At 35.1% G+C, this 18,392-nt stretch overlaps 1 protein-coding gene across 3 annotated transcripts in view; it reads left to right on the top strand.

Moving 5' to 3' along the window:
* RBM41 (RNA binding motif protein 41) overlaps positions 1-18,392 on the top strand; it is a 58,753-nt gene that overhangs the window by 21,186 nt on the left and 19,175 nt on the right. For 2 of the 3 annotated variants that reach the window (XM_059157038.1, XM_059157037.1), the window contains exon 5: positions 12,170-12,573. In XM_059157038.1, the coding sequence (XP_059013021.1) occupies positions 12,170-12,573 (404 nt within the window). Of the gene's footprint in view, positions 1-12,118; positions 12,574-18,392 lie in introns of all 3 variants that reach the window. The other variant, XM_059157040.1, reaches the window with a different exon arrangement.

The raw sequence follows: 18,392 nt of genomic DNA, 5'->3' as shown, positions 1-18,392 counted from the left end.
TTTGGCTCAGGTCATGATCCTGGGGTCCTGGGATTGAGTCCCCCATTGGGCTCTCTGCTCAGCAGGGAGCCTGCTTCCCCCCCACACACTCTGCCTGCCTCTCTGCCTACTTGTGATCTCTGTCAAATAAATAAATAAAATCTTTAAAAACAATAAATAAAAATAAATTGCCAATGTAAATACATATCCCCCTAAATGATTCAGTATGCATATTGTTAACTAGAATTAAATATTTAAATTTTTTTCTTTGATGTAAAATTTGCATGTCATGAACTGCACAAATTTCAAGTGTTCATCCGTGAACTTTTGACTAGTATATACATTTTTGTAGTGATGTATTGGCAAATGTTTAACAGCCGGCTCTTCAGAAAGTAAAAGGGCTGATTTGTTTCATTTGCCAGTTTCCATGGTGTACATACTTGCATGGCAACTCTTAAGCTACCAAAGTGTTATCACTGAAAATGGAGTCTGGAAGACATGTGTCTAATCATTGGGCCATTTCTAGCATACCACTGCATCTGTGTAACCTAATCCATAGAAGATTACCACCATTCCAGAAAGTTTTATCGTACTTCTTGTCAGCAATTTCCCAGAGGCAACTGGTGTTTTGGTTTTTTTTCAATATAGATTTTCCTGTCCTAGAACTTAAGATAATTGAAATGATATCCTTTGTGTTCTTTCTGTAAGGCTTCTTTAACTGAGCATGTGTTTTTGAGATTCATTCCTATTGTGTATGTCAGTCATTTTTCCTTCTCTCTGCAACAAAATTTCTTAGAAGAATTTTCTAAAATCACTGGATTCTTTTTGTAGGACTGCCATAACAAATGGCCTCAAATCTAGTGGCTTAGAACAACAGAAGTTTAGCCTCTCACAGTGGTGAGAAGTCTGAAATCAAGGCGTTGGCAGGGCCATGCTCTTTCCAAAGGTCTCTAGAAGCCTTCCTTGTATTTTCTAGCTTCTGGCACTACCAGCATTCCTTGGTGTTCTAGCTAGCTGCATCATTCCAGTCTCTGCCCCTGTCATCACATGGTGGTCTCAGTGTGTGTGTCTGTGTCTCTGTGCCTTCACATGGCCTCCTTATAAGCACATCAGTCATTTGAATTAGGGCCCACCTTAATTCATTGTAATGTCATCCTAACTCGTGACATCTGCTAAGACCACCTTTACAAGTAAAGTCATGTCTGAGGCTTGGCATGGGCATGAATTTCGAGGGTACACTATTCAACCCAGTGTAGTCTGCCCTCTCGTCTCCAAATATTCATATCCATCTCACACAAAATCATTCACCCCATTGCAACATCCACACAAGTCCTAACCTATTCCAGCATCAAGTCCAAGTCCGAAAGCTCATCTGAATATCAACTCAAAAAGTCTCAAGTGTCATTATCTAAATAATCAAAACCAGGTGTCAGCAAGGCCCTGAGTATGTTCCACCCTAAGACAAAACTCTTCTCTGTCCAGAGACCTGTGAAACCAGAGAGATTATCTGCTTCCAAAATACAGTTGTGAAACAGGCAGAGAATCAGCATTCCTACTTTGAAAGGGCAGAAAGGAAGAAATAAAGGGGTTACTGGTCTAAAGCAAGTTAACAGCCCAGCAGGGCAAATTCTGTTAGGTCTCAGAGCCTGAGAATAATGCTATGGGCTCAGTGCTCTGTCATCTGGCCCCCAGGGGCGGTCTTGATCTCTGGGTCCTCTGGGATAGCCCCACCTTCTCAGCCTACCAGGTGGCTGTAGCCCCACCCTCATTTGCTTTTGCATCTGTGGCTTTGCCTTTGCAGTCATCCTTCATTTTGTCCCATCTTTGTCACTTTCACACCAGGCTGGGGTTTCTGTTGGTATGCAGTTCTTTAAAAACCTTGTTGATCTCATGCACGTCAAGAGACCCATATAATCAGTTATAAGGGTTTTCCACAGGTCCTTTCTGGATAACCCCTCCTCTCTTCCTGGCTTCTGATGAGAATAGTTGATTGCATCCATGAGTCACACACCTAACCTCTTCAGTGAAAGTCTGTCTAGCCACACCATTGGCCTGTTTCCAGAGCACATTGTTTAGATACACGAGAATCTCTAAATCATCAAGTGCTGGTTTCTTTTTTCACAGATCCTTCCTCAATTTGTCTCTCTTTTCTCATCATTTTATTATAAGCATCAAAGAGAAATCAAGATGCATCTTCCACACTTTGCTGGGAAATCTTCTTAGCTAAATACCCACTTATAAGTGAAGTCCACCCAACAGCAAAACTCCATTCAGCCAAGTTTCTGCCACTTGATGACAAAGATTGCCTTTCTTCCAGCATCCAATAACATGTTCATCATGTTCATCATTTCCTTCTAATGCCTCACCAGAAGTACATTTTCTAATGCTCATATCTCCAGCAGTGTTCTGTTCATGATGATATATGTATTCTCGAAGATGGTAGAAGCTTTCTCTGTTATCCTCTGTACTTCTGAGCACTCACCAGAACTGCTATTTACACCCATATTTCTACTGACAGTCTTCAAGGTAACTGACCTTTTGCTGTCAAGCAACTCAAAAGTTCTTCCAGCCTCTAACCATTACTCATTTCCAAAGGCACTTAGACATTTTTAGCTATGTGTTATAGCAGCACCCCATTTCCCAGTGCAGAATCTATTAGTTCCCTAGGGCTGCTGTAACAAAGTACCATAAACTAGGTGACTCAAAACAACAGAAATGTATTCTCTCACAGTTCTGGAGGCTAGAAGTTCAAACTGAGATGTTGACAAGGTTGGTTCTTCTGGAGACTCTGAGGAAGAAACTGTTTGGTGCCCCTCTCCCAGTTTCTAGTGGTTGCTGGCTATCCTTGCCTTGTACATGCATCACTCTGATCTCTGCTTCTACAGTTAGGTGACATGTATGTCTGTGTGTCTGTGTCTACGTGGCCTTCTTAAAAAGACACCAGTCATTGAATTTAGGACCCACTCTAATCCAATATGACCTCATCTTTTGTGAAGGGGTTGTCCCAGCTGTATCTGCAAATACCCTATTTCCAAATAAGGTTACATTCTGAGGTTCTGGGTGAACATGAATTTTGGGGGGATATTATTCTACCTGGTATACTGAGTTATCTCCTCTTTACTGCTTACTTTTTAAAAAAAATTTTTTAAAGACTTTTTAAAATTTGTTTGAGAAAGAGAGAGAAAGCATGAGCAGAGGGAGTGGAGTAAGAGGGAGAAGCAGGCCAGGGAGCCCAACATGGTGCGCTCGATCCCAGGACCCTGGGATCATGACCTGAGCTGAAGGCATATGCTTAACCAACTGAGCCACCCAGGTTCCCCTAAAAAATATTTCTAATAATGAAATGGATCGTGCCAGAGAATATGTAGCACTTAGGGACAGTCAAGTCAGGAAATCAAACGTTGCCAATACTCCAGAAGTCCCTGTACGCTCTGGAAATCACATCTCCCTACCTTCCAGATCTAACCACTGTCTTGACTTGTGATAATAATTTCTTTATATTTTTACCAACTATACATATATTGCTAGACAGCGCTTAGTTCTTCTTGTCTTTAAGCATTCATTATATCAATAAATTGTACTGTATGTATTCCACTGGGTCTTCCTTTTCTACCTACTGTTAAATTTGTGAGATTCATCCATACTTCAATGTATAGCCATAGTTCATTGACTTTCACTGTAGTATAATATTCCTTTCTGTGGTTATATTAGCATTTATTTATCCATTTTACTGTAGTTGGACATGTGGGTTGTTTCCATTGGAGGGGGTGCTGTAAATATCAGTCCTGTTACTGTTATCATTTTTGTACATGTATCTTGGGACACATGTACAGGAGTTTCTCGGGATGTATACCTAGGAGTGGACTTGAGGGGTGAAGAATTCCTACCTGTTCAACTTTATAGATGTTACCTCTTTTGTGAAGGGATTGTCCCAAGTTAAAAACCTACCAACCACGTGCGAAGAAGGTTCAGGTTGCTCCATATCTTTGTCCACACTGGGTATTGTCAAACTCCAATCTGATGGGTATTTACTTATATTTCAGTATATTATCTTTCCCTTTCTTAATTAGCATTCATTTATATGACTTTTTACTTGACTAGGGTTTAGTAAGGTCTTGTTTGCCTCAACCTTTCAAACATGGAGAAAAAGTGAAAGAATAGTACACCCACATCCTTCACGTACATTTACCAATTTCCTCTACACTAGAATGTGTGTTTGTGTAGTTTGTGTATTGTTAAACAATTCGAAAGTAAATTTCAGACATTAAGAAGTTTTACTCTTAAATACTTCCATTACGTCTCTTCTAAGAAAATAGATATTCTCCTGTATATTCATGGTATTATGATCACTCAAGCAATTTAGCATTATTACACATACTATCTAATAATACAGTTTCTAATTAAATTTCTCAATTTTAAATTTAGGTTGTAATCAGGGATCACATATTGCTTTTAGTTTGCTTTATAACAGCTGTGTGTGTGTGTGTGTGTGTGTGTGTTTGTGTGTGTGTGTCTGTCTGTCTGTCTGTCTATCTTGCAGGCATTGATATTTTTCAGGAGTCTAAGTTCAGTTTGTTTTGTTTGTTTCATTACGGTTTTAACTTCCTTCCCTTGATATCTAATGAGGTTGGAAGCCCTCTCACACATAATTGACCATTTGGATAGCCTCCTTTGTGAAATGACTGTTCAGTTCTTTTGTCCATTTAACAAATGTTCTCTGAATATCTTTCCATCTGTTCATATCTGTGTCCAGGTGCAGTCTTGGTTCAGAGGTCATTTTAGGCCTGTATCAAAGCAGTGGCTCAGCCCCAAAGCCCTGGGATCTCAGTGATCACTACTTACCTTCAGTAGTGCTACAGAGAAATGGGGCTAGTAGGAAAGTGTTGTGATTTATGTCCTGAATATTCTATTTCCAAATTCCGTCTCTCATCTTACATGCATTTCTTATAAATTTGTACAAGTTCTTTATTATTGTGGATACTTGCTCTTTGTTGGCTGTACGTGTTGAAAATGTCTGTTTCCATTTTGTGGCTTATCACTTCATTCCCTTTATGGTGTCTTTTGATGAATAAAAGTTCTTCATTTGTATGTAATGAAAATCTATTAATTTTTCTTTCTACTTTGTAATTTTTGTGCTTTGATTAATGAATCCTTCCCTACATGAGCTCAGGAAGATATTGTTCTTTATTCTAAAGACTTTATGTTTTTGCGTTTCACATTTAAGTCTTTGATCCACCTGGAGTTGATTTCTGTATATGGTATGAAATAGGATTTCAGGTTTTGTTTTGTTTTGTTTTTTGCCATATAAATAACCCTCTATCCAAGTACTGTATTTTGGAAAATGTACCTGCAGTGTTGTTATATTGCTAGTTCTGGGATACATCAAGTGTTCATATATGCATGGGTGTTTTTATTGGCTTCTCTCTTTTGTTCCTTTGGTCTTTTTGGCTATCAGTATACCAGAACTAGTATGACACTTTAGCTTTTTTAATGTCTTGATCTCTGGTACAATAAAATAAACCAATTCCTTCTACCTTGTTCTTATTCCAGAGTGTTTTGTATACTTTGATACTTTGTTTTTCCATGGAAATTTTAGAATCAGCTTGGCAAGTTACACACACATACTCAAACACATTCTCTTATGTGGTTTTGATGGAGATTCCGTCGAGTATTTAAATGAATTGAGGACAATTGACATATTTACAGTATGAATCTTCAGATCTTCAAAGGTGAATATGCTATATCCTCTCATTCATTTAATTATTCTTTTGTGTCTTTTAATATATTTTCCCTATTTTCTGTTCTAACATTTTGTGAGATCAATAGGTTTTTTTCTTGATTTTTAAACAGCTTCATTGAGATATGTAATTTATATGTGGTAAAATTCACCTATTGTAGGTATTCGATTAGGTGATTTTAAATTTATTGACTTATGCAGTCATCGGTACAATCCAGTCTTTAGGACATTTCCATCACTCTACTAAATTCCCATCAACGTAGTTGCAGTAGATAACTCCTGTGCCTACCCCAAGCCTTCTGTCTCTATAAATTTGTTATATCTAAGTGTTTCATATAAATGGAATCTTACCAATACGTGATCTTTGGAATTTGGCTTCTTTCAGGTAACATGTTTGTGAGGTTTGTTCATGTAACCTGTATCAGCATTCATTCCTTCTTATTACTAAATAATTTTCCATTCTATAGATATACCACATTTTATTTATCCTTTCGCTGCTGATGGCATTTGGGTTATTGTCCACTTTTTGGCTACTGTGAATAATACTATGAGCATTCATGTCCAAGTTTTTGTATGGCTATGTTTTCATTTCTCTTGAGTGAATGGAGTTTCTAGGTCATACGGTAACTCTATATAACCATTTGAGGAACTGCCAAACTGTTTTCCAATGTGGTTGCATCATTTAACTTTCTCATCAGTGATGTATGAGCATTCTTACTTCTTTACATCCTTGCCAACACTTGTTATTCCCCTATTTTTAACAGCCATACTTGTGGGTGTGTACTGATATCTCACTGTGGCTTTAATTTGAATTTCTATAATAGCAAATAATCATGAATATTTTTCATGTGTTTATTAGCCTTTTTTATGTCTTCTTTGATAAAGTGTCTATTGAATTCTTTTACCCATTTTTTGATGGGGTTGTTTTCTTAGTATTCAGTGGTAAGAGTTCTTTATGTATTCTGAATGTAAATACTTTATAAGTTATATGATTTGCAAATATTTTCTTCCATTCTGTAGCTTGCTTTATTTTCTTAATGGTGTCTTTTGAATCACAAAAGTTTTTAATTTTAATGAAGTTTCCACTTATCGATTTGTTTCTTTATGACTTGGGCATTTTGGTATCATGTGAAAGAAATCGTTACTGAACTCAAGGTCAGAAAGATAGTCTCCTGTGATTTATTCTAGAATATGTATAGTTTTAGCTCTTACAATTACAGATCTGTTAATCTGTTTTTAATTCATTTTTTGTGTGTGGGATAAAGATTCTAAGTTCATGTTTTTAAATATGCATGTCCAACGGTCCCAGCACTATTTATTGTAAAGACTATTATTTTCTCCATTGGATTGTCTTGGCACCTTCATAGAAAATCAATCGACCATAAATGTAAGTGTTTATTTCAGGGCATTTGTTTTGATTCCATTGATTCCATTGATGTATCCTTATACTCTGAATGTCTACCTTTATTTAAGTTTTGAAATCAGGTAGTGTAATTCCTTACTTTATTCCTGTTTTTCAAAACAGCCTTGGTTATTCTAGGCCCTTTGTTTTTCCATGTACATTGTATAAGCAACTTTCAACTTTTTTATAACAGAGCCTGCTGATACTTGATAAGGATTGTGTTGAATCTGTAATTCAACTTGGGGAAAACTGCCATTTTAATAATATTGACTATTATAATCCAAGAACATGGAATGTCTCTTCCTTTATTTAGTGCTTCTATAATTTATTTGTTATGTTCTATAGTTTTCTTTTTATAGGTATTATATTTTTATTCTTAAATATTGTTTCATTTTGATGCCTTCCTTAATACCCATCACCAGGCTTACCCTCACCCATCCCCCTACCCCCTCCCTTCTAAAACCCTCAGTTTGTTTCCTGGAGTCCATAGTCTCTCATGGTTCGTCTCCCACTCCGATTCCCCCCACTTCATTTTTCCCTTCCTTCTCCTAATGTTCCACAAATAAGTGAAACCATATGATAATTGACTTTTTCTGCTTGACTTATTTCACTTAGGGTAATCTCCTCCAGTCCCATCCATGTTGATGGCAAAATTTGGGTATTTGTCCTTTCTGATGGCTGAGTAATTTTCCATTGTGTGTATAGACCACATCTTCTTTATCCATTTGTCTGTTGAAGGGCATCTCGGCTCTTTTCACAGTTTGGCTATTGTGGACATTGCTGCTATGAACATTGGGGTGATGCCTCATCCTTAATTCTTGATTTTAGTCAATTTTGTCTTCTCTCTTGGTTGGTCTAGCTAAGGGTTTGCTATTTTGCCAAACTTTTCAAAGAATCGGCTTTTGGTTTCACTGATTTTCTCTCTTTTTCTGTTTTCTATTTTACTGATTTATTCCCTAATCTTTATTATTTCCTTCTTTTTCCTGGCTTTGTGTTTAGTTGTTCTTTTTCTAGTTTCCTTAGTTTGGAAGCTCAGATTGTTGGTTTAAAAACATTCTTCATTTCTGATACAGTTGTTTAAAGCTGTAAATTTCTCTCTTAACATTGTTTGATTTGCATCTATAAATTTAGACACTATGTTTTCCTTTTCATTTAGTTGAAAATATTTTTAAAATTTCCTTTGTGAGTTCTTTTACCTATGAGTAATTTAGAAGTGTGTTGTTTAATTTCTAAATATTTGAGTTTTCTCAAATATGTACTCACATGATTCAGACTTTTTAAATTTTTTGAGATGTATTCCTCACTTTGGGGCTCTCACTCTAATATCAGCATGATAGATTCCCTCACTTTCTTTAAGTCATATCTCTTAAATGTCACTTTCTTAATGAGACACTGAGTCCAGCATTAAAATTCCAACTACTACTACTACAACCCCCTAGCACTTCCAATCACCCATTACACTGCTCTGTTTTTTCCATAGCACTCATAACCTTCTGACATACTATATAATTCACTGAGCTCTATGAAGATAGTGATCTTTGTTTTAATTACTGATATATCCCAAGAATCTAGAATAGTACCTGAGTCATAATAGTCACCGAATATATATTTTTGAATGTATACATTAGAATATTTATCCACTTGGTCATATGTAGCTGAAATTTGTTCACTTTCATCAGAATATAGTATTTCATTATATAAACTGACCACAGTTTTATAATTGATTCTTAGATGGACATTTATATTTTTGCCAGTATCAGGCTACTTATAAGTAGCACTGATCTAAACATTATTATTATTGTGTCCTGGTACACATATGCCTAAGTTTCTCTAGGGTATATATGTAGGAATGGAGCTGACTGGTCATATTATGATATATTCAACATCAGTAGATAATGTTATAGTGATTCGTGCTGTGGGTGCACATTCCTACCAGCAATGTGTAAGGGTGTCATTTCTCTACAGTTTCACTGACATGTGATATTGGTGTTCTTTTTAATCTTTTGCCAGTATGGCAGTTTCCTATTAATATCCCAACCCATTCTTAATTAGCATTTCCCTGAATTCCAATATGGTTGAGCATTTTTGTGTGTATTTATTAGCCATGTATATTTCCTCTTTTATGAGGCATCTTTTCATTTGTCTGCCCCTTTTCTTAATGGTTCTTTACCAGTTATTTATGCTGCAGATATTTTTCCCATTCTATGACTTTTCTCTTTATCATATTTTTAATGAACTGAAGTTTTAAATTGTAATATAGTTGAATTTGTCAATATTTTCCTTAATGGTTAATGCTTATGAGCTCTTAAGAAATCCTGCTATAAATATTCTTATACCTTGCTGGTGGAAATGAGGAATAATACAACTCCTACAGAGTGGAATTTAGCAATATTAGGAAAAATTACATACACATTTACCCTTTGTCTCAGCAACGCCTTCTCTTGTTATCTGTTTCAGAAATATACTGGAAAAATACAAAATCATGTATGCACAAGGCTATTTGTCAGGGTGTTATTCATAAAAACAAAGAAGACTGGATATAACACTAATGTGCCTCAGGAGGGGAGTAGTTGAATAAACTAGAATAAACCAGTAGTTGGATAAACCTCATAGAGTACTGTGGAGCTATCAAGAGGAAGGGGAAGAGCTCTACACGTTAATATGTTATCTCCAGGATATGTTGTTAAGTGCAAAAAAGTAAGTTGTAGAACAGTATTTATAATAAGTTACCTTTTATGTAGGAAAGGAATGTAAATAATGAATGATATAGATACACACATATAGGTGTTGTGTGTGCACCCCTATTAGCTTATATTTTAAAAAAAAAGAAATAATGGAAACATAATATCAAAACCTAATAAAAATGATTACTTAACGGAGAAGGAAAGGAATGGGATGAAGGGGACAGAGATGGAGGTGAGACTTCTGTGAAGGTACTGTATAACACAGTTTTCACTTTAAACTCCTATAAATGTTCTGCATAATAATGAAAAGGGAAAAATCAGTTCCTAAAATACATAAATAACCCAAAGCAAATAAACCTACCTATAAATAAAGCAGGTAATGTAACCATCCAGAAAAAACAACTGTGTAAAGGGACTTTAAAACATTGGTACATTACTAATTTGATATATTATTTTAAGGACAAAAATAACTGCAAAGATGTATGAAACTGTATTTAGTAGTTTTATCATTAATAGTTATCTTAGTATTTTTTTGACATTTTAAAATTCTATAAATATGTTATAGGAAAAAGCTAATAAATAAGTTTGTTAATATCATTGAGCCAGTATTTTAAGCATATGTGAAAAGAGATACAAGTCTAAAATCAAGGCATTTGAGTAAAAAACTTGTAATCTTAAATTTAAAGTGGAAATACTAGTAGAAACTAATGATTTATTTTTCTTTTAAAAGAATTTCCTAGCTTTTCCACTGAAAAGGCCTAGAAGCAACAAAACAATTCAACAGCTATGAACACAGCTAGCAACACATTGTGGTTTCTAAATACTATTTCCAATTAAAAAGAGCCAGGGATCCTTGGAGAGATAATCTAGGTTTGAGTCAGGAAATATTCAAAATGAACTTGTGACATCTTGCTGTGCCAAAAAACTGGAAAACACAGGAGCCAATTTGAAGGGACTTATTGGTCCCAAGTGGAATAATTTGACCACTAAAAAGAATAAATATTACATTTAATTGAAGCACATCCAACATATAAAAATGATTTTACAGTTATACTAAAAATAATAATTGGTCACTATTGGAAATTTCTAAGGTACCAACTCATTACTTTTGTAGTTGATAAATACTGGGGAAAAAAAAATCAAGCATTTGTCCTGCCTTTCCTGTATGAACTATATATGGGGAAACCAAATAATTGACGGTAAGTTCATTACAAAATTCCAGATAATAAATCAAAAGAAATAATAGTATTAATAAATATAAAATAAAATAATTAGGGGACCTCCATTTTGCAGCTTTATAATAAATAACAGATCTAGGCAATGGTCATTAATGGATGCAAGACCCATTAGTTGAGTGGGAAAACTTTATAATGGAGGGATTAGACTAATACCACCTGAATATGCTGATCAACTTGAGTGCCATTAAAGTGAGACCGCCACACATTATGTGCCTTATGACATGATGTAATAGGGAGTACACCTCTACCTATGGGTGATTGTTGCCTAAAATACTGAACTTGAATCTAATCAAATCTCTAGATCAGCACTATCTTAATGCAGCTGTCCACAATGATGTAAATGGTTTCTATCTATTCTGCCCATTACGGTATCTACTAGCTATATATGACTATTGAGCATTTGAAATGTGACTAGTTTAATTGGGGAACTGACATCTAAAACATTAATTTAAATAAATTTGTGTGGCCAGTGACTATTGTATTAGCATAGATCTAGATTTAACTGCCAGTTTGTAAGAAATAGAGGGGATCAAGTTAACTTGAGGATCAAGTTAAACAATAATGTCAGCAACAATGTCAAATTTCATTTGTTCTCTGAACAAATGATGTGGTTCCTCTAATAATTCAATAAGATGGAGAAAAAATGAGTTGGAGGGGTGGAAAAGACGGGGCACTGTTTTAAAATCAGAGACTTAAAAGATGAAACAGCCAAAGCCTGGTTTAGATTTTGCATCAAACATCCAAGTATAAAAAGATACCTTTTAAGATAATCAGAGCCATTTGAATATGAACTTAGTAGTAGATGATACTAAGAATTAATTTTGTCAAGCACAATAATGCCATACTGGTTACATTTTTAATGTCTTTATCAGTTAGGTGCATGTACTTGCATGAATCTGAGAGTGAGCCCCTCCTTAAATTTTGCACCTGAGGTGCCTCACCTGCTTCACCATAGTTCCAGCCTTGCTTGAGATGCACCACATTAAAATAGCTTTATACTATTGTCATTTGTCTAACTTGCCCCAGCAAAGTTTCTGTGTCTGAGATCCAAGATTTAATTTTTATTTATTTGTCAAAGGTTGTGTTGGTAGGCTTTGTAGAACTTCCCTATCTCTTTGTCTTGATCTAGATGAACCCCAAAAGAAGAACAAAGGTGATCCCATGAACAACCTGGAAAGTTTTTACCAAGAGATGATAATGAAAAAACGTCTTGAAGAGTTCCAACTTATGAGAGGTGAACCCTTTGCTTCCCACTCACTGGTCTCAGCTACATCAGTGGGCGATAGTGGCACAGCTGAGAACCCGTCATTACTCCAGGACAAGGGAAAACAGGCAGCACAGGGTAAAGGTCCCAGTCTCCATGTGGCAAAAGTTATTGATAATTCACCTGAGCAGTGTTGGACTGGGCCTAAGAAGCTGACGCAGCCAATAGAATTTGTCCCAGAAGATGAGATCCAGAGAAATCGTTTGTCAGAGGAAGAGATCCGAAAAATTCCTATGTTTTCTTCATATAATCCAGGGGAGCCAAACAAGGTATAGGCCAAACCAAGAAAAAAAACATGGGTTGTTTTCATTTTTCTTTACCTCTACCTAAATTAACACTTTTAAATTAGCTTTGGTTATACCAAGGAATCATGACATAGGCACTGTGATTGTGTTTTTCCTTGACTTTGACTATTAATTCTCTGCGAACTATATACATAGCATACTTCCTATGATGTTCTTTGTGGTTTCCTAAGGTCCTAAGCTACCCTTAGAATTTTAAAGAAATCTTGATGAGACCCCAGTCCTCATCTATTAGAGGTCTTGAAGTGAAGGAAGAGTAACTTCCAATTTCCCAGGCTAGTAATAAATCAAGTAATATTCATAGGACCACTGTATCGGGTAGCCATTGTGCCTCTGTAATTAGTCAGTAAATAAGTGGCCACCTGGTTGTGAGTAGGGTCTACTGTTATTACATGAGTATTTTTCTTTAGAATGCTCCACCTGGCTTTCATACGACATGACTTTAAATTTCTGATACTAAACAGCAAAGTGAAAGTGCAGGATCTCTTAAATCTTGAGAAATTGACAAATATATAAGTAGAGTTGTAAATAATCCTTGTTTTATTGATCACATCATTATTTCACATTACTGGTGTATGTTAGATCCAGAATGGAAAACATTATTGTCATGTCATTCAAAGAGGCTGCACAAGCCCCTGGAGCATATACTTGGTTGTGTTTAATTTAAAAAGCAAAACAAAACAAAATAATGTTAGCTTCTGGCTATCTCTGAATTAAAAAAAAGAATAAAACACATTGTAGATGAGGGATATTAAAGCAGTTTCCGTTGAGTGATTGCAATTCTAATATATTCTTGCTGTTGGTTCAAGGGCAGCTTGATTTGTGTTTTTTTAATAATAAAATATTACTATTATACAAAAAGTTATAGAGAATAATACAGCAATACCCTTATACCTAGCCAACCATCTTTATCAGTTCTTGGTAGTTTCCATATTTGCTTAATTAGGAAAATAATAGAACCTTATAGATAAACCTGAAGACTTCCATGTATCCCTCACCAATCCCATTTCCTGATCTCCTCTCCAGAGGTAACTACTATCCTGAATTTGTTACTTATCATTCTGATGCATGTTTTATATTTTTACTACATATTTATATATTAATAAGCAACATATAGTTTTACATATTTTAAAATGATGATATCATACTCTACATATCCTTCTACAACTTGCTTTTTTAACTCAATATATAAAATGTTTTTGAAACTTATTTTAATAATATAAGAAACTATGTAGTATTCCATTGTAGAAATATACCATAATTTATGCATTCTCCTGAAGATATTTTATTTTTACTTTTGCTATTACAGACAATTCTGCAGCAAGCATTGTATGTACCTCCTACTGTATATGTACAAGAGTTTCTCTAGAACAGTTTTCAAAACTTTAGGTTGGAATTAGTAGGTCACAACAAGCAATTTTTTAATGAAACATAACGGAATAGAATAGAAAATATCAAAGTACATTCTAGAGAGTAAGGGTGATTACTGTTTCTGGAAAGAGCTTTTGGTTTGGTTGTGTGTGTGGTGTATGTATGAGGACCAGAATGTAAAATGCATTTCTTTCTATAGATTTCAGTCAAAAAAGTTGGAAAAATCTTGTTCTATTGCCGTGATTCTCAAATGCTAGTATGCACCAGAATCACCTGGAAGGCTTGTTATAGCACAGATTGCTGGGCTCTACCTTCAGAATTTCTTAATTAAGTGGACCTGGAGTAGGGCCTGAGAATTTGCATTTCCAACAAGTTCTCATGAGATGCTGATGCTACTGGCCCAAGAGTGACAGTTTAAGAATTACCGTTCTAGATTACATTCCTAGGAGTGGAATTACTATGATAATAGGGTATGTATGTATTCAACACCATGAGCAGGGTTTCAGGAATCTCTTTCATATTCTTGCAAAGACTCTTTAGTATTGGACTTGTTATTTTTGCCAGTATAAAATGTTTGAAGGTATCTCATTGATTTAATTTGCCATGTTTCTGACTGGCAATGAAGTTACACTTATAATTATACATTTGTTAGCTTTTCAGTAATCTTGTGTGTTTTGCCTGTTTCTTTTCTTTGCCTATTATTTGATTGTTTAGTTTGTCATATTATTTACAGAAAAAAATTTTTTTTAGCACGGGCTTGAACTCAGGACTGTGAGATCAAGACCGGAACTGAGATCAAGAGTCAGATGCTTAACCGACTAAGTCACTGAGGTGCCCCAAGAAATTATTTTTAAGTTCTGGATGCAAACATGTGTTGTTTGTTTAGCAAATATATTCATCCAATGGGTGGCTTTCTTTTTAACATTATTTATGATGTCTTTTGTTAAACAGAAGTCTGTCATTTTAATGTAATCAAGTCATCAGTATTTTATTTGATGGTTTGTGCTTTTTGAGTCATTTTAAGGAAATCTTTCCCTACAAACCAACAAGAAGTATACAAACAACCCAATAAAAATGACCAGAAGATGTAAACAGGCAGTTCACAGGGGAAAAACATGAATAGCCAATTGCCTACAAAACTTATTAGTAATCAAAGAAATGCAGAATATAACTACAGTGTAAACCTATTTAGTATCCATGAAGTTGGCATACTTTTAAAGGCCTGACAATGCCAAGTATTGGTGAACATATGGAGTAGTAAGAACTCTAATATGCTGCTGGATGAATGTAAATGAAGACAATCATTTTTATGAACATTGTGGCTATTCCTAGTAAAATAGAAGATGCTCATACACTAAAAGGCCACAGTCCCACTCCTAGGTTTCTATCCTAGAGGAACTCTTATACATGCACATTAGGAGATATTATGAAGATACTCACTGTAGCATTGTTTATAAACAACACTCTTGTTCATCAGCAGGAGAATGGCTAAAGCATGGTGTATTCATAAAGCAGAATACTGTACAATATAGAAAATGAATAAAATAGAACTACAGGTATCAACATGCATGAAACTCACAAACAATTTTGAATGAAAAAAGCTACTTGGTTTCAGCTCCAACATGTAAAGTGTTTGGAAGTTGTCACTCATGCCTTATAACAAGAGAAACAGCTGAACAAAGGAAACAGCAATGATTTTTCTTGGACCCTTCAGAGAACTGAAGTCACAGAGTAAACTGCAACCCCCAAATCTGGTGAGGCAGGCAATTATAGAGAATCACGGCTTATCAGGATGAAAAAGCACTGGTGCCATGAACTGGTAGGGACAAGTGGTAACGTTGACAAATTTCTGGAAGCAGAATGTAGATTGTTTGACAAACTCTAGGGGCCTCAGTCTATGAGGGCCTTCACATTTGCATTACTTTTAGTTCCAGGAACTCCACTAGGTTTCTCAAGGGGGAAGGGCCAAGAAACAATCTCCTGTTCCTGGCATAGAGAAGGAAAAAGTAATCATTTTGAAATATATCCAGAGGTTCGACTAACAGAGGGATACCCAGCAAGTGAAAGAACTTTACCAAAGCCTTCAGCTTGCTAGAAGGGAAATTATCCAACTCCAGATGCCTCTAGCTTTCCTGTCTCATCTAAGAGAGAGAGAGAAAAAAAAAGCTATGAAACACTTTTGAAGGTTACAGGCTGGGAACACAGGCACAGTAAAAGACTTGAGACTTAATTATGAGATTACAGAATGTTTCTCTTGCTCCACACTTTATCACTACATCAATAGGGCTTCAGTGCAATAGCTATGGATTACAGGTAAAAGACTTGCAAGGCTCAGAATCTAATGAGTATTTAGGGAAACCCCCCAAAAGAGGGGGAGAATAAACAAAGACATTTGAAGTAATTGAAACCTCTGTCACCTACAGCTAGAGTGAACACTAAACATTGCCAACTCCTGGCCAGATTAACAAAACTTTCTACTAATGCCCTATTTACCTTAGTTCCTCTAAGAACTTATAAATCATGTCCAGCTTTCAACAAAAAAATCACAAGGCATGCTAAAAGAAGAACCACACTCTGAAGAGATAAAGCAACCATCAGAACCAAACTCCTCAGATATATAGGTTTTGGAATTATAAGATATATGGAATTTAAAATAACTATGATTAATATGCTAAAGAATCTATTAGAGAAAATACACAATATGCAAGAACGGATAGGTAATGTAAACAGATAGAAACTCAGAATCAAAAGGAGATACAAGAAATCAGCAACACTAAAAAGAAATACTTTTGATACCCTCATCAGTAAACTGGGAGTGGTCAAGGAAAGAATCAGTGTGCTTGAAGACATGTCAATAAAAACCTCCCAAACTGAAATGCAAAGAGAAAAAAGACTGTAAAAAAAAGGAAAATAATAGCTAAGAACTGTGGGACAATTTCAAATTCTGTAACACACATGCTATTGGAATACCAGAAGGAGAATAAAGAAAAGGAACAGAAGAACTAGTTGAAGTAGGAATGGCTGACAATTTTCCAAGATTAATGACAGACACCAGACCACAGATTCAGGATCTGGAAAGACAACTATCTAGGGTAAATACTCCCCCAATACCCCTAAGCATATCATGTTCAAACACAGAAAACTTAGACAAGAGATCTTGAAAACACCCAGAGAAAACACTTTAGTTATAGAGGAACAATAAGAATTACACTGGATTTCTGGTCAGAAACCATGCAAGCAAGAAGAGTGAAATATTTAAAGTATTGAAGGGAAAAAAAAACCCATCCAGCAAATCTATATCCAGCAAAAAAAATCCTTCAAAAGTGAACAAAAAAATACTTTGTCAGACAAACAAAAACTGAGGGAATTTGTCAGCAGTAAATCTGCCTTGTGAGAAATATTTATTTTTTTAAAAAAAGGTTTTCCAGAGAGAAGGAAAATGATATAGGTCAGAAAATCAGATCTCTTCAAAGAAAAGAAGAGTATAGGAGAAAGAAGACCTGAAGGTAAAATAAAATCTTTTATTTTTTCATTTTAAAGTGATTTAAAAGATGACTGTTCAAAGTAATAATAACAATATGTTAGGCAATTATAGCATATGGGAAAATGAATGTTATAAAACAGGAATGTTATAAGAGTAGAAGGGAGGAATTAGTATTTAGTGTATATAACTGTTACAAGTTATCTGTACTACCTGTGAGATGGTATAATGTTCAGAGTGGACTTAGATTAGTTGTAAATGAATATTGTAAACTCTAAGGCAACCACTAAAAATTATAAAATGAAGTGTAATTGATATGCTGAAAGGGGTGAAAATGGAATCTCAGGAACGATACCTGTTCTCTACAATCTTTTCTACAAAATAGAAACAGAGGGAACACTTTCTAACTCATTTTATGAAACCAACCTTAGCATAATACCAAAACCAGATAAAGTCATTGAATAAAGCAAAACTGTAGACCAATATCGTGATCATAGATGCAAAAATCCTAAATTTTAGGAAAATAAAAATATTTGATTAAAATATTTTGATTGAAAAATCAAGATATTAAAAAATCACAGCCAACAGTGTATCAAAATAGTTATGTACCATGATCAGGTAGGAGTTTTCTAGGTATCTATGGCTGATTCAACATTTGAAAATCAATTAATATTATCCACCATATCAACAAACGAAAGAGGAAAAATCGTATAGTTATTTCAGTTGATAAAGAAAAGGTATTTGAAAAAATCCAAAAATCATTCATAACAGAAAACTCTAATCAAACTAGGAATAGAAGAAAATATCCTCAATTTGATAAAGAATATCTACAAAACCCTACAGCTAACATTGTACTTAGTGGTGAGAAACTGAGTGCTTTCTCCTTTGATCAGGAATAAATCCCCTCCCTATTACTTTTCAGTATTGTGCTAGA

This window comes from Mustela lutreola, chromosome X (genome assembly GCF_030435805.1).
Source record: "Mustela lutreola isolate mMusLut2 chromosome X, mMusLut2.pri, whole genome shotgun sequence".
NCBI classification, from domain to species: Eukaryota; Metazoa; Chordata; class Mammalia; order Carnivora; family Mustelidae; genus Mustela; species Mustela lutreola.
The sequence above is the reverse complement of the archived record's forward strand: the minus strand, read 5'-3'. Positions and strand labels throughout refer to the sequence as shown.